The sequence below is a fragment of the Colossoma macropomum genome, unplaced genomic scaffold (assembly GCF_904425465.1).
Source record: "Colossoma macropomum unplaced genomic scaffold, Colossoma_macropomum, whole genome shotgun sequence".
NCBI lineage: Eukaryota > Metazoa > Chordata > Actinopteri > Characiformes > Serrasalmidae > Colossoma > Colossoma macropomum.
In genome coordinates this window covers 24,232,001-24,247,643 of record NW_023494786.1, presented here as the reverse complement: position 1 = coordinate 24,247,643, position 15,643 = coordinate 24,232,001, and the positions used below count along the sequence as shown (strand labels likewise).

The following is a 15,643-nucleotide window of genomic DNA, read 5'->3' as shown; positions in this document are numbered from 1 at the left end:
AAATCTGTTTGCCCAGGTTTCGCCCTGTGTGAACCAAACAGGATATTCTTCCGTTTTATCAGCTAATACTGCACACCTACATTGAGATCAGTATTGTAGGTCAAACTGACTTGGTGAATTGTTGTAGAACATGGGTTAAAGCAGACATGGATGTGAAAGTACTGTTCAGGGCCAACTAGGTACTTAAATAATTCATATTTGCAGCTTTTATACTTAACCAGAAACTGTGTATTTGCTATTGGATATTTTATATTGGACTATTTCTCCTCTAAATATGGGACAATTCCAGTGGAACCGCTGTTGGCTGGGCCTTCAAGTCATTCTTTCCGTGAGTAGTCTCCTACAGCACATTAGTGAAACAGGACATTAAAGAAATAATTCGGTCTTTCAAATGCATCTTCTCTAGTTTACATTTTTCTTAAAGCAGTTTATTTTGTTTTGTTTAAACAGCACAAATATTACCCTCCCTTCCATGAGGAGACTGAATGAAACAACAATGTTACTTTTAAAAACTTTTAATATTCACTAGTACCACAATGCAATTATGTCCAACAGTTATGCTGTTATTTATGTGTTCTGATCATCAACAGAAGGTGTTCCATTATATATTTACCATGGAACTGTTTTACTGCTCCATGCTTGAATGTTGTGGCTGGTGATGTTTCATTCACCATCACATTGCACTATCCTCCCTCAGGTGCAGGAACATGGATAACTGAAGCTAGTATAGCTAGAATACTAGCTATTAAGTTAGAAGGTAAACAGTAATTTTATGCTAGCAATACGTTAGCAGTGTTATATGTGCTGTACAAGACTACTTTGAACCCAAAACTGCATGTAGCTCTATATTTTTCTATGAAGTAGTATCTGTGCTGCATCACTATGGGGGAAAAAATAAGGTTTTAGCTGTACACCCAAAGATACCATGGATGGATGCCATAGTAAAACCACTTTTGGTTCCCTAAGGAAACTTTTAATGGATGATTCCTTAAAGACCCTTTTGCATGAGATGCAAGAGCGTGCAGAACCTTAAAGAAAAAAAAAACTGCACATAAGTTCAATACCTGTTACAGTACTGTTTAAAAGATTGGAATCATTCGTCATTAATAATTGCTTTTATTTTTTTACTAGTAACTTATACAGTGTAGACTGAAATGCTAGACACCAGAAGATATTTAACAATGTTTTATTCAAAATTTTAGAGATGTTTTTGGTGACACTTTATTTTGAGTGGTCCTTTTAGATGAAACAAACACTCAATGGACTCTTGATTGCATGATCAATAATATACTGTAATTATTTATAGCCATTTGTGCTGCATAACTTATCTGCCTTGAGATTGAATCACCTCTTAATTAAGACATTTTAGATTCTACTTTTATTAAAACTTAATTTATATTTACATTTACAGCATTCGACTTACAAAGAGTCTACCTAGAGAAAATATCTTTGCTAGTTACAAATAGGTTAGAGAGAAAATTAGTCCTGTGCTCAGATATTGCTTGAAACAAAAGCCCATGTTGATACCTATAGAAAAAGGAACAGAATTAAAATTAGCACAGAGCAATACATTTCAATAAGTGCAGTACAATACTTTACAAAGAATACTTAACTCAGTGCTCACTTAAGTGCTGTAAAAAGAGATGTGTCTTCAGTCTGCATTTGAAGACCGCGAGAGAGTCTGCTGTTCAGACAGCCAGAGGGAGTTCGTTCCACCACCTGGGTGCCAGGACAGAGAAAAGTCTTGATGCTTGTCTTCCACAGTCAAGCCAAGCTGTACTTGAAGCTAGACAGGGCTTGAGGTACAGTTTGAGTTTTGACCATTGCCATTGCATAGGGAGCAGCTGGTCCGTGTTTGGCTTCGTAGGCATCAGTGTTTTAAGTCTGATGCGTGCAGCTACAGGAAGACAGTGAAGGGAGTGCAGCAGTGGAGTGACGTGACTGAACTTAAGAAGATTGAAGACAAGCCATGCTGCTGCATTCTGGATGAGTTGCAGAGGCTTGATGGGCTGAATAGGAAGACCAGCCAAGAGCGAGTTGCAGTAGTTGAGCCTAAAGATGACAAGACACTAAACTAGCACCTGGGTGGCCTCTTGAGTGAGAAAGGGTCAGATCCTCCAAATGTTAAGATAAGATAAGAGCGACCCTCCAGATAGGACTTGAACCACTTCCACGCAAAGCCAGTGATTCCAAAGTTGGTGAGGACATCCAGAGGGATTGTATGGTTGAGCGTGTCAAAAGCTACTGAGAGGTCAAGAAGAATCAGAATAGATGACAGTTTGGCTGATCTTGCTGCCTGAGAAAGAGGGACAGTTGATTATAGACTGCATGTTCAAAAATTTTTCAAAGGAAAGAAAGAAGTGATACCAGTCTGTAGCTGTTGATGTCAGAGCTGTCAAGCATGGGCTTCTTCAGGATGGGAAGCACTCTTGCAGTCTTGAAAGTTGATGGAACTTGACCTGATGACAAGGAGTTGTTTATGAGAAGAGTGATGAAGGGCAGTAGATCCGTGGAGATTGACTGGAGAAAGGTGGATGGGACTCCACTGTTACACATCTTTCTCAGCTATAAAGTTGTCTATAGCTCTGTCAATCTTTCTGGACAAGAAAATGTAAAGTAGTAGCATAATGGAAATATCTTATACATGCACCTGCAACAAATGTCTTTTTATTAATGAAAACAGTGATCCCAAACTTTTCAACGGCAGAACATAACAGTAATTTTTTTTTCCTGGAACATACATGCATGTAGACATGCAGAGACATCAAACTAGACAAATACATCCAAACCAAGAGCCATTTAGGAACCTTTATTTTTAAGACTGTAATCTGTGGCCATAATAGATAATAGTCTGCCATAAAGACTGTAGCCATAATGGTCTGACTGGTATTTCTACTTTTTCTGTGTCTGCTTTTTCTCACTCAGGTACTTGCCAGTATGTGCCTAAACCAGGACAGCTCAGATACAATCATGTTTTTAAACCCTCCTGAAGTGCCGGAGTCAGCTTACCCCATTCAGGTCCAGTACTCATGTAAAGAACCTTCAATGGTCCACCTGCAGGGTTTGGTGTCTTTCGACTCTGGATCCACTTTAATGATCTTCCACAGATGGTGGCGCTGCGTGCCTGGCCCCCACAGGATCAGACTGGTATTACTTCATTTCCCTGACTGGCTGGTCTATCAACCAGACTGGAGCATACAAGTTTCCTCCTGGGTGCTAACATGTCTTTTACGAGGCTGGGTGAGCAAAAGTGCGGCTGCTGAACCTGACAGGTCATCTTTTGCCAGGACAATGGTGCCCCTGAATGTTCAGAGTCCACTCGGTCGCCCTTTCAAACAGCACCGGTTATGCCTCAGATGGGACACAGAGATGCATTGGAAAGTTTTCGGAGGTAGATGGCAGTGCCCAAAAGAAAATGGTGAGGATTGAAAAATCAGTTTTGGGATGTATTTGATCACTGTCACTGCTTTTGCAAAGCACCTTCCAGATCTATTAGAACTGGCAGGATGATTCATCTTTATTTAACATCTGGCTGACTGATGCTAAGCATCATGCTTGGAAAGTTGCAAAAAGCAATTTTGTTGAACAGAATTCTATGACAATCTGTTTCATTCAGGAGAAAATGCACTGAATGTGTGAATAAGATGTCGATTTTGATTTCTTTAGAGGTCGCCACTCTGCTGTCCTCATTATATGGATCCACTGGGGAGCATTTTGGCATCACTAAAACTCTGCAGCCTTACAGAAATGAAATGCTAGAAGGCCTGCGGCTCAAAGCAATCTCATATCCTTGGTAATTCATAGAGGTTTTTGTTTTTTAGTGACCTCTTGTGGGGTAAAAAGATGCTACAACAATTGAAAGCTGCACAATCTGAAGCATTGATGTCTTTTTTCCCTCAGGTGTGCCTTCTCAATGTGGGTATTATTAGAAGAACCATGCAGAGACCATCTGTGTGGACTTTTACACCATGTAGACTCTCAAAAGGAATATGCCACACCCTCCTTGTTCCTCACAAGATCAGGTAATAGATTCCTTATTTTAATTGAATGTGAGTGGGCTGTTACCATCACTTAAACTTGATTATTCGGTCTAAAAACAAACAAAGTCTTTTAAAAATTTAGAGTCTAGAGCAGGGTTAACCAGTTCCCATCCTAGAGGGGTGATGTGATGTGTCCAACACAGTTTGGAGATTTTCCAACTCAAACACACCACTTGATCAGCAGGTTTAGCAAGTGTGTTTGGGCAGAGAGAATGACCAAACTGTGCTGGGCAATTTGGACAGCTAGAGGAACTGACAATGTTTTATTGGAAGTTTGCATGATAATAATGCATATTGTCGCTATCATAATGAAACATTGTATCTCCGAAGTGAAAACTTCACAGGAGGAGCAGAAAATGTCCTTAACTTTTATTGTAACAAGTGTTTATTCCAAGTAATTTTGTTCCATTTCCATCAGTCCACAAAATGTTTACACAATGTGGAAGACAGCTGGCATGTGCAGATTTTGATATGATATCAACAGTATTTTAAACTCTTCTTTGGGATCTCTTACAGTAAGTAACATATATCATTTACAGGTCTGCTCATAGGTTTACGTACCCCTGGCTGAATTCATAAAGCTATTTACCTTTTTTTTAATAAGAGTGATCATACAAAACACTCATTTATATAGTGAAAATGCTCACTCTTCTTGGCAAAAAAGCCTCCAGGTCCTGTAAACTTCTTAGTTGCCTTGCTTTTGCATGCTTCAGTTTTCCCTAAAATGTGATGTTTAGGTCCAGGGACTGCAAGAGCCACTCCAGAGCCTTCACTTCATTTCCGGATGAAGCTTGTAGATGTAACTTGGCGCCCCATCCGCAGCTTCTGGGCTGATGCATGCAAACTCTGCTCCAAGATTTTTTGATAATCTGCTGTGTTCATCTTGCCATCAAATGTGACCTAATTTCTTGTGTCAGTGTATCTGACAAACCTTTAGAGGAGCAGAGGTCCATCTCTGTGCCTTGTGGTAGGCATGGTGTGTTTCTTTTCATGGACCTTGGGTTTCTTTTCGTTTGCTCCTTCTCCAAACATTCTTATGGTAGTGACCAGTCATCACTCCAAATGACTTCATTCCTGAAGTCTTGATGTTTCTCTAGATCAGTGGTCAACAACCTGGTCTAGTTCCAACTGCAATCTGCTTCACCTGCTCCAGGTAATTCTGAAATTCTCGATTGGTTGGATCTGATGCATAAGTGGTTGCTAGGGGGAGAGGCAGCATGTTAAATGCAAGTTGGAACTAAACTCTATAGGAGAGTAGGTCTTCAGGAAGAGGATTGCTGACCACTGCACTAGATGCTGTTTGGTATATTGCAAGTTGGCTGTTTGTGTGGGTGAAAAAATGCCTTTTTAGCAGCCAATTTTTGTTTAAGTGTGTTTTTATTGTACATTCTGAAGTGACCCCATCACTTTGTTTCAGAGAAGCCTGTATTTGAGCAGAGGTTGCTTTTGGGTTTTTCTTTGTATCTCGCACAATTTTCCTGGCAGTTGTTCAGAAATCTCTCTGGCTCTGTCTGATTTTGGCTTGGTAGCCACAGAACCACTGTTTTTCACTTCTTTATCAGGCTTTGTTTAGTACTCTTTTGCTTTCCTCATATTTTAGTGCGGGAATGTGATGCATTTAGTGGAGCAGATTCTTAACCTTAACAGTGATCTCAATGAACATACAAGGAGGTGCAAACTTTTGACTGTGCAACATCTATGGTTAATATAATACATGCAACATTGTGTGATGATAAATTCCTTCATCTAAGCACAACTCGTAAAATTAATATCTTTGGTAAATATCTTACAATCTTAAAATTCAGCCAGGAGTATGTAAACTTATGTGCAGAACTGTATATGCAATTTTGCCTCATAGCCTTTTTTGATTTACTCAAAATGTTCTGTTGTCAACAGTGACAGTGACAGATTTTTTCATGTACAGCCTATATATTCATCAAGGATACTCTTGGTTGTTTATTGTGTAGGTCAGATCCACGTGCAGCTGCAGGGGGAGAATGGCCTTTCCTCAGCGTTTCTCTCTCAGTTCACTGTGCCTTTAGGCTTGTGGTGCCTTATCAGTCTGGAGCTGAAGGGCAGAATGGTCAGAACTGATATCATTGGCATGTGTAAAATGAACTGTATATGTAGTGAATGTTTAGTTGATGGTAGAATGTAATATCTGTAGTGATATCTTTGTTTTTTATTTGTCATAGGGGAATATCACAGTGGCATGCACTGATGGACATAAAGATCCACTCGTTTACTCCTCAGAGCACATGTAAGATTTTGTATTTTATGTCTGTCTTATGAGCGAACAGGTCTTTACTTCATGTACCATTCAAAGCATCTGGTCTTTTGAACAGATTTAGTATAGCAGTGAAGTTGGATGATACAGATGGCTACTTTGTGGTTGGTGGAGGTAAATTCATAAAAGGAATTAAAGGGTTTTATGGACCCACCATGTATTACCGATCAAGGATTCCTTCACTGAACCTGGTAAGATGACATTTTGTGTACCTTTTGGTATTAACATTTGTATTAAAAACAGTTGTGTAACTACAAGCAGCACAGACAAGGCAACTCTAACATTTATCAGATTCCTTTATTTAGACCCATGACTTGTGCATAGCTACTATAACTCAATAATATAGTCTAACCATCAGCCTACATTAGGGCAACAGCTTAGTTACATAGCTTTAGTAAATAAATAAGCAACGTGCATAGTAATTTTTTATCTATTCATTGAAGTTTTTGTATGGGGAGCCCATAGGATCCTAGCTATGCTGCTGTTAAAGGGTAACAGATTATTTTATACTTTCTGCATAATTCAACTGTTAGCATGTAAATAAATTGTTCAAACTCATAGTTTGCTGTGAGTTGTTACATTGTAGAGCGACTTGCCAACGTATTTACATTGGAGGACATAGGTACCGGAAGTTGCAGTCTCTATAACATATCCAAAATGTCCAGTGAATCTACACGTTTTCTGAGTTTTATATGTAATGTTAATAATGGTAAAATAGCAGGAAAGTTTTCTTTGGTATAAACCCATATATATATATATATATATATATATATATAAAATGTCAAGCATTGTCAGCGGGAATTGTATTTATAGCTTTCTGAGGTATTAAACGCTTTAGATGTCTGGTTACTTGCATCAAACCACATGCAATTTCCTGCTCTATTTTTTAAATATATTTATTCATTTTTATACAGCCAGATCTCCAGGTTCCCCAACTAGTAAGAATGGTGAATGTATCTGGATGGATCCAGACCTGCAAGGAGTTTAAATTAAAAGTTGATCACAAAATAGCTGACTCTTGCAGTGCAGTGACTGCAAAGAGACCAGGTAAGTCTCTCTGTGTCCACAAGATGGCATGCTTTCCTGCAAACCTGGAACTGGTCAAGATATCTACTTTCCCCATTGTGGTCATTTCTGTTTCTTTTTTTCAGATAATTCTATTGATGTATACACAGAGCTGATACTAAAAAATAATCCAGGATCCACAAGGGCAGAATGCAGCTCTTCTGAAACCTTCAGCAAACCTCTGAGACGTATGGTGGCTCAGGTGATCAAGATCCTCTGCGATAAATACGGTAAGGGTCACCCAAAATAAAAAGTGCATGTGACTGAATGATTAAACTGTAAATTGGTTGAAATGACTGGCTGAAATCACTGTGTCCACTCGTCCATGTGTTTAGGCACAGTTGATCCAGCAGCTGTTGGCCGGGCTCTGTATGCTGCTGTCCTGCGTAAGCTGATCAGGCATGGCAGTGTGGAGGTGATAAACAGGCTGATGGCTCCTCTTTTACAAGCAGGATGCTTAGGAGACAACCGAGCTCTTCATCTCTCCTCTGTTTTCCACAGCAGTGGACTTGTTAAAAAGCAGCCCTATAAGGTGTGTAGTCGTTTGTGAAAGTGTGGGCACCTAGGGTCGAATTATGTTTTGTTTGGATTTTGTAAGTGAAAAGTTAACACATCCTTTACAGAGAACACACTTCTGAACTTTAATGCACAATTACTGCTTATTTGATTAATTTAATAAATTGGGGAAAAAATAAAATGTAAAATATAGCCAGTGCAAAGGTTCTAGCATATTAGTATGTTAAATTCAGCAAATAAATAGAAGGCAAGGCAAGGTATGTGGATTTATATGGTACCTTTCATACACTGCTGTCATTCAAAGTGCTTTACAGAAAAGAAAATATGAAGTCATTTAAAAAGTAACATAAAGCAAAGGAGAATAGAAATTAAAAACTTTATTAAAACATGATTTAAACAAGAGACTTTAAAAGAGAAAAAACATTCAATTAAAAATCATATAAAAATAATTAGGATGATTAAAATCAGATTTAAAGATAGAAACTGTGATCAAAGTGCCATATGTAAGTCTGTTCCATATGGAGGATGTATTGGCTTATTTTCACGCTGACAATCAATTAAACATGTAGTTTTCAAACTTGTAAAGACCCAGAACTGAAAAGGCCGAGTTTCAGTTATCAGTTACCATGTCTTCTGTCTGTGTAACTTTAGGCATGGCAGCTGTCATTGTTGGCAGCTCAGAAAGACTGTAGGCTGGCTCTCCTCCGTCTTGGAAACCTGCACCATGTTGGTGACCAGGGTGTGCCCCCAGACCATGACCTCTCCTACGCCTATTACTCCAACATCGCTAAGCAAACTTCATCGGATCGTCTCAGTCCCTCCTCAAAACAGGTACTTGGGTGCAATATGGTATTTAGCTCTGAGCAATCTAGAGTTTTTATTGTTGCTTTGCTATACATTTGATTAGGATTACATAATTACTTAATGTAATTACACAGTTATGTAATAATTACATGTTTGTAATGAATTTACTTAAATTACATTCTCTATTGACAGGTTTGAGTCTGCATTTCCAGCCTTTCTCTTGATGTTTTGATCTCAAAAAAATGTTAGACACATGCCAAAAACAAGTGATCCTAACATTTGAACTTTCATAAGTTTAGAATCTGCACTTTTGACCAAATTTGTCCACTTGTGTTGGACAGTAAGTAAAAATAAAATCACACCATGCTTTTGGACTCGCTGGTGATGACAGATTTTTGAGGGTAATGTTGCTGTCACTGCTGTTTTTAAGAGCCGAATCAGTCATTCAGCACAGACTGTACAAAAGTTTGCAGAAACACCAACAGCAGTGTAAATATGTCACTTGGCAGCCAACTGAGCACATACTGAAGAGGACATCTGGCTCTAAGAGTTATATGACAAACATCGCTGGTGTAACTTAATTAAATGTTTTCTGTGTTGTAGACATTTGTTGAGTCAATATTCCTGAACGATGAGGACACGCTAAAGGCCCAAACCAATGAGAATGATGATATTTTTCACTGGCTTAAACTACAGGCACGCAACGGGGTAGCAGACGCTGAGGTAAAGAATGTCAGCACAGCACACCCTGCAGGTGACAAATTTACCCAGAAAATTTCCTTCAAGAATCTTTCCTGCAAGTTTGTGCTTGTGTCTTTTTAAATGTTTGGCTCTTCAGCAAGCGATAGCCCGGATGCTGTTCTGGGGGCAGCAGGGTGTAACTTCAGATATCCAGACAGCTGTGAGGCACTACGAGAGAGGGGCTACCAGACTGCAGAACCCTGTGTCCATGTACGACTATGCCATCGTCCTGCTCACGGTTCGAATCTCTGTTCTGCTGCAAAGAGTGGTTTAACCAAATATGCAAACATGGCTAATAATGAATGGTAGTTGGTAGCCACCAGTTAGTTGTTTGTTCACTTTTATTCACTGTTAGCAAAATTAGCATTTCTGGGCCTTAATTTCAGGGTCAAGGAGTTCCTCAAGATGTGCCAAAAGCAGTCACCTTCTTGAAAAAAGCAATGGAGCAGGTACAAGTCCATAAGCTATAAACATTCCTTTGTTTTAGTATTGAATCATCCATGTCATAAAAAAAGCTTCAGATTTCCATAATTTTGGACCATTTGCCCTATTCACCATGAAATGTTCATAGAACATGAGGGTCAGCTGATGTTTTCAGTTGGGAAAAAAATGTTTTTTTCTCCAGCAGCAACATTTATGCAAACAATATGTTTCCTTATGAATTAAGGTAGTGGACACCAGCCCTCCTGCTGGAGATCTCCTTTCCTGCAGAGTTTAGTTACATCTAATATGCTGATGCTGCCCTTCCCTCACTTAACATAATGCACTGATCCAGCCAGTCAAGAACTTCAGAAGTTGTTAATTTGCTGAAGCAAGTGTGGCAGATTGTGGTAAGGTAGGAAGGTAGATCTCCAGGACCACCGTTGGTGACCAATTTAAGTTAACAGCCATTACCTCATCTTACATTCATTTATTTTTTATTTTCATTTATTTTAACCAAAAACATTACTTATTTCTCATTTCTTCATAAACTTATGCATAATTCTTAGTTGTGATACTATGCTATGAAGCCCATATTGATAGTAGTAGGCTGTGAAATGCTTAAAGACTATTGAGCTGTTGACTGAATCAGCTGTGCTTCATCACCGCAGGGCTTTGCTCCAGCCATCACAGCTTTGGGCTGGTACTATGAGCAGTTTGAGAGGAACTATGAGCGAGCAGCAGAGCTTTGGGAACAGGCTGACCTCCTGGGGAATCCTGATGCTGCCATGAATTTAGGAGTACTTCACTCGCAAGGCCTCTATCCTGGACAACCAGTTGACAAAGTGTGTGCAAACAGATGTTACTGGTGTTTATTTATCTACATATTTACTCATTTGCCTTTCTTTATTAATTTAAGGTGGTAACAGTAACATTAGTGTTTAGCATTATATCTGATGTATCAGCTTCCCCTAAACAGACAGTTCTTGTTTTTATCATTTATAGAGTGTGATTTTGATAATTAGATATATCTCAAGATGTTATCTAAGATTTGGAAAAGAACATATCAGACAGCATTTATCTTTCTCCTAAGCTCTTCAAAACCACTTTGAATTAGTGCATTTTGTATTATGTAGTTTTTGTCTTATAAAGCACAAGAATACTTTGCAAATTTAAGTTTTTAGATTTTAATACTGTCTTTACTTTGTTCTGTCTCCAGGTTAAGGCTTATAAGTACTTCCTGAAGTCAGCCCAGAGAGGCCACTTAAATGGAGGCATTGAACTGGCTGAAATTTGGAGTCGGGGGATTCCTGGTTATGTGGCGCGGCATCCATCAAGTGCTGTTCTGTAAGTTGGACTTCAGCTGTGCTTAGCCTTATTAATACTGTGAAACATTTTCCCTTAATGGAAGTTTAGAGAATGGTTCACCAAAAATTTTCCTCCTTAATCCAAGTGTAATCTTTCAGTTTTGCACTGGATCTACAAAGGTAATGCAGTTAAAAAATAATGGAAGTCTGTTGTCACTCAAATTTTTGGTGAAAAAACTTTTATTATACTAGCCTAGTAGCTTCAGTGCAGTACTAAAGCAAAATTGTCACCAAACATAACTTGGCTAATTGACTACATTTGAGATAAGGGAAACTTTATGTAAATTGCATTTTTCATTAATCCATTCCTTTAAAATCCTATATCTTGGTAATGTGCATATTTTGTCATTGGATTTAGGTGGGCTAAATGGGCATCTGAGCAGAATGGATATCTTGGCACAGTCTTAAGGAAAGGCCTGAATGCCTATCTTAAAGGGAACTGGTAAACACAACCTTTTTTTAAATAAATTTGCACTTTATATTAGCACTGTTTGACTAGCTAAGTTGTTGGTGAAGTCATTTAGATTTTTCTTTCACAGGTTCATGGCAATGATATATTACCTGATGTCCGCTGAGTGTGGATTTGCAGCAGCTCAGTTTAACATGGCATTCTTGTGTGAGCACAATGAGGTGAGTCAGTCTTTTGCCTAATCATGAAAGTCATGTTACCTATTTGATCATTTTAAGTTAGTATAAGTTGTTCAGTGTTTGTGTCAGAATGTTTGCTTTGATTGTAGAGAAAGGTTGTTAGCATATACATAGACCTTCTAGATGATGTCACTGCTTGTTGAGCTACAGAATATGGTAAAAATGATGTCTGCATGTGTCTTCTGCTCCACTCTGTCAGGGAGGATCCTTGAATCCAGCATTTGTGACACAGTGTATGTTACGATACTACAACCTTTCTATTCAGAGCCAGTATCCTGCTTCTTATGGTAATTCATTATGTTTCTTCAGTTTTACATGCAAAGAGAGACCATGTCCAGTTAAATATTTAATGTGACATTTACTGCCCTGCATTTTATGCTCTCTGTGTGGCCTCCGGAGTTGAATAAAGTTCACAAGTTTGCTGTAATAATGAAGGAGGGGAAAAAATAACTGCTAAGGTTTAGTGAAATGAGCTGAATTTTCCTCTGTTGTGAATGGGACTTGACTGTCTGTTGCCTGCATAAAGGAGGAATGAATCCCTCGTCACTCTCAATCATGTGATCGCATTGCCGGAAATATTTTTACAGGGTAGCTCTCGTTTCATGAATTGTCTCTGCTAGTAAATATGACTTCAATCTGTCTGGGAGTTTTATGGAAGATGCCCACCACACACAAAATTAAGAAAGAAAGTCTAAAGAAAATATATTCTGTTTTTGAATTGCTGTATAATAAACTACATAGACCAGGCAGAAGACCATCGGGTATATATATATTTTTCACATTCACTGCAAGTTTATCGTTTTTACTGGTAGAAGAGGATAAAGGTTGTGTTATGTCACATTTCGGTAACACGTGTCATCTTCTTTGAGTGAGTGTAATTTTAAGTGGGAAAATTCATATTTCTCATTTTCCAACACCACTCAAACACAGCATTACTGACTGTCATAATGCAACCAAGAGCAGAATTTAAAAAACACAGTGTTGTTTGCTGAATTTAACATATTGGAAAAAGAATAAAACATCAGTTGTGGCCTGTGCAAACGTTAGAGCACATTTTATATTTGATGTTTTGTTTTATTTAACATGTTAAACTCTATAAATAAATATAAAATTGTGCACTCAAATTTTCAGACAAATGCCACGCTTAAGTTTTTATGTAGAGGGTTTGTCTTTATTTTCACTTAGAAAATCAACAAAATGTAACATGAACAGGGGTGTTCATACTTTTGCGTATGACTGTAAATTGTATTTAATATGACTACTTTTGTTTATGATGTACTACTCTCTTTTTCTATTATGGTCAGCTTTGGTGAAAATGGGTGACCTGTTCTATGAGGAGCACACTCGGGGCAAAAGAGACCTTTCTGATGCGGCTGAGATGTACAAAGAAGCAGCACTCAGAAACGACCCACAGGTAACACACACTAGGACTGTGAGGCTGCAGATCGAATTATTATTTAGTATTTATTTGTACTATTTATTTTTTTAATTGTATACTGGATTAAGTGACTGTATGATCATGATCATTTGCCAACCTGACTTATTTTAGTGGCCAACTAAATACAGCCTTAAAGGTCCTGTAGTCGTCTTAACTTGTTAGGATTCTTCCATGCATCAGTTTCTGATTATGGATGCTCTTGTTCATATTTCATGCAGGGCTGGTACAGTTTGGGTCTGCTTGTTCAGGAAGGGGAGAGATTAACTGCCACTCTACTCTCTGAACTGAATTTACTGCAACATTATTTTTCAGATAAGCTCACACTTCTTACCACTCTGTACCAAAGGTATGCTAGCCGTACATGCTTACCATGCTTTTTGAGCTGTGAAATAAGGTGAATCAGCACTGCTTGGAACATTAATTTATGGCTCTTCTTGTTTTTTCCCTATAGATGTCGAGACTCCAACAGTGATGAGGCACACCTTCCCTGTACTCTTGCTCTGCTCACTTCACATTTACAGTCTATACAAACACTTGGACGTTCTACTGTAAAGGTTTGTATGTTTCCAACCTGCTGTTTTCAGTGACTTTATGTAGACATTATGTGTAATTATTTGGTCTTAGACTTATAGTGCGTTGATGATTGCATATCACGGCTGTTAAACCAAAGCCTCATTTGAATATGACAGCTGCATTTTGCATGTGAACATTTGATAATGAAGGGACTGATAGAAATGGTCCAAAATGACTTGTAATAAAATATTAGTACATTAACATACAGTCATATACAAAAGTTTGGGTGCCCCTGCTCAAATTACATTAATTTAAAAACACACATGCCCTACAGAGAACACACTTCTGCACAGTTCAGTGCACAATTACTGTTATTTGCTGAAATTACCATAATGAAAAATAAAAAATGATTTTTTTTTTTTTATTTGATGTGGTTTTTGGCTATGTTTTAAACTCAACCAATGCATATAAATTGTGCGCTAAAACATGCAGCAAAAATGCCATACTTAAGTGTGTTCTCTGTATAGAATGTGTTAAATTAGCTTCACTTAGAAAATCGACAAAATACATCATTGGAACAGGGGTGTTCAAACCTTTCCAAAAAACTGTACCTTTATGAACATTGTTAGTCTTTTTCTTCTCCTGTGAAGTTACCATTTTAGAGAAGGTTTTGTTAAAACAGTGATATTTGTGCTTTTGTTGAGAAACATCATTCAGAGTGGTTTGATATGAAATGCATCATTGTAGAGAAACTTACTGTGTCAGATTTCTTTAAAGTGGTATTGATAGGAACCAGAGATCACTACGTCTACAACACAAATGCATTTTACTTTTCCTTACAACACTGTACCTGTACCCGTCGTCCATGAAGAATTTTTAAAAATAAGTTTTAAGCTAAAACTGTCTCAACACTATGATAAAACAATGTCTGAGGCATCAGGCAACATATTTGTACCCATTTGAGGTAATAACTTGCATTAAATTACATAACTCTAGGTGAGGCTTTTAGTGGCAGAAGTTTATTTAGACCAGAGCATTTTACGTCAAACCACTGAATGTTTAGATCTCAACAATGTAATAATGCAGAAATGTAGAAAAATATGTGAATTTCCCTTTTAAGCAGCTGCTTTTATCTTCTTTTTTTCTTCTTCTTTTGCAACTGATTAATTTTTCTTCATTCTGGCTTTTTTGTTGCTACAGCTCCTGAGTGCTGTGGCAGTTGCTGTTGCTACTCTGTCCTTTTTCAGAATCATCCCTGCCATACTCCGCCAGAGGTCAGTGTCCGGTCAGCAGAACTCAGCGCCCTCCGATGCCAGCCAGCCAACAGAGCAGGAAGAGTCTTCAGAAGTGTGAGCAGCTCTTTAGTGTTTATGCTCACTGGTTTGTTAGCAGGTTTATGATGAGATTCCCAAAGGATGTCAGGATTTCATTACTTGAAAGATACGCTCAGTATATTTAGGAGTTGTGTGTATTTTTTAATGATTACTTAGGTTGCGTTGACTCAGCTGGACAAGCTGAACAGTCTTTAAAATTAAAAAGTTTTAAACTAGAAATGGACTTTGCTTCTTATTTTTCACTTCCATTTTAGTAGTACATCCTGAGTAGAGTAGCACATTAATATACAAAACACAGCACTAAAATAAACTCTTAATAGTAGTTTAACTACTTAAATGTACACAAGCGAATGTGTCAGTTGGTTAAGTTCTGTTTTGGTGCTAATTGAAGCAGATGAAAAACAGATGGTTTGTTAGTTGTATTTGAAAAGTAATGAGACTCTAAGGAGAAAGCACAGAGTTGCATTATA

General features: G+C 38.1%; 1 protein-coding gene across 3 annotated transcripts; it reads left to right on the top strand.

The window, feature by feature from the left end:
• The first annotated feature begins 86 nt into the window (after positions 1–86).
• LOC118803931 (protein sel-1 homolog 3) lies at positions 87–15,338 on the top strand. 3 transcript variants are annotated; one of them, XM_036564487.1, is made up of 23 exons: positions 87–328; positions 2,926–3,418; positions 3,667–3,793; positions 3,901–4,022; positions 6,008–6,123; positions 6,236–6,300; positions 6,386–6,518; positions 7,242–7,374; positions 7,479–7,622; positions 7,728–7,924; positions 8,560–8,739; positions 9,316–9,435; positions 9,551–9,691; positions 9,840–9,902; positions 10,545–10,718; positions 11,093–11,220; positions 11,599–11,682; positions 11,780–11,870; positions 12,088–12,175; positions 13,193–13,302; positions 13,545–13,672; positions 13,778–13,880; positions 15,040–15,338. In XM_036564487.1, the coding sequence occupies exons 1-23, from the start codon at positions 275–277 to the stop codon at positions 15,190–15,192; spliced, it is 3,147 nt and encodes a 1,048-aa protein (XP_036420380.1). In that variant the 5' UTR covers positions 87–274; the 3' UTR covers positions 15,193–15,338. The 3 variants fall into 3 exon arrangements, with proteins under 3 accessions (XP_036420380.1, XP_036420386.1, XP_036420389.1); XM_036564493.1 differs by having other exon boundaries at positions 109–179; XM_036564496.1 differs by lacking the exon at positions 87–328 and having other exon boundaries at positions 2,959–3,018; positions 3,108–3,418.
• Positions 15,339–15,643: the final 305 nt, after the last annotated feature.

Bases quoted from the DNA above. Each gene is read 5' to 3' on its own strand.
- LOC118803931 (XM_036564487.1), top strand. From the start codon at position 275: ATGGGACAATTCCAGTGGAACCGCTGTTGGCTGGGCCTTCAAGTCATT. The intron at 6,124-6,235 runs GTCAGAACTGAT...TATTTGTCATAG, and splicing joins TGGAGCTGAAGGGCAGAATG to GGGAATATCACAGTGGCATG. The intron at 11,871-12,087 runs GTGAGTCAGTCT...CCACTCTGTCAG, and splicing joins TCTTGTGTGAGCACAATGAG to GGAGGATCCTTGAATCCAGC.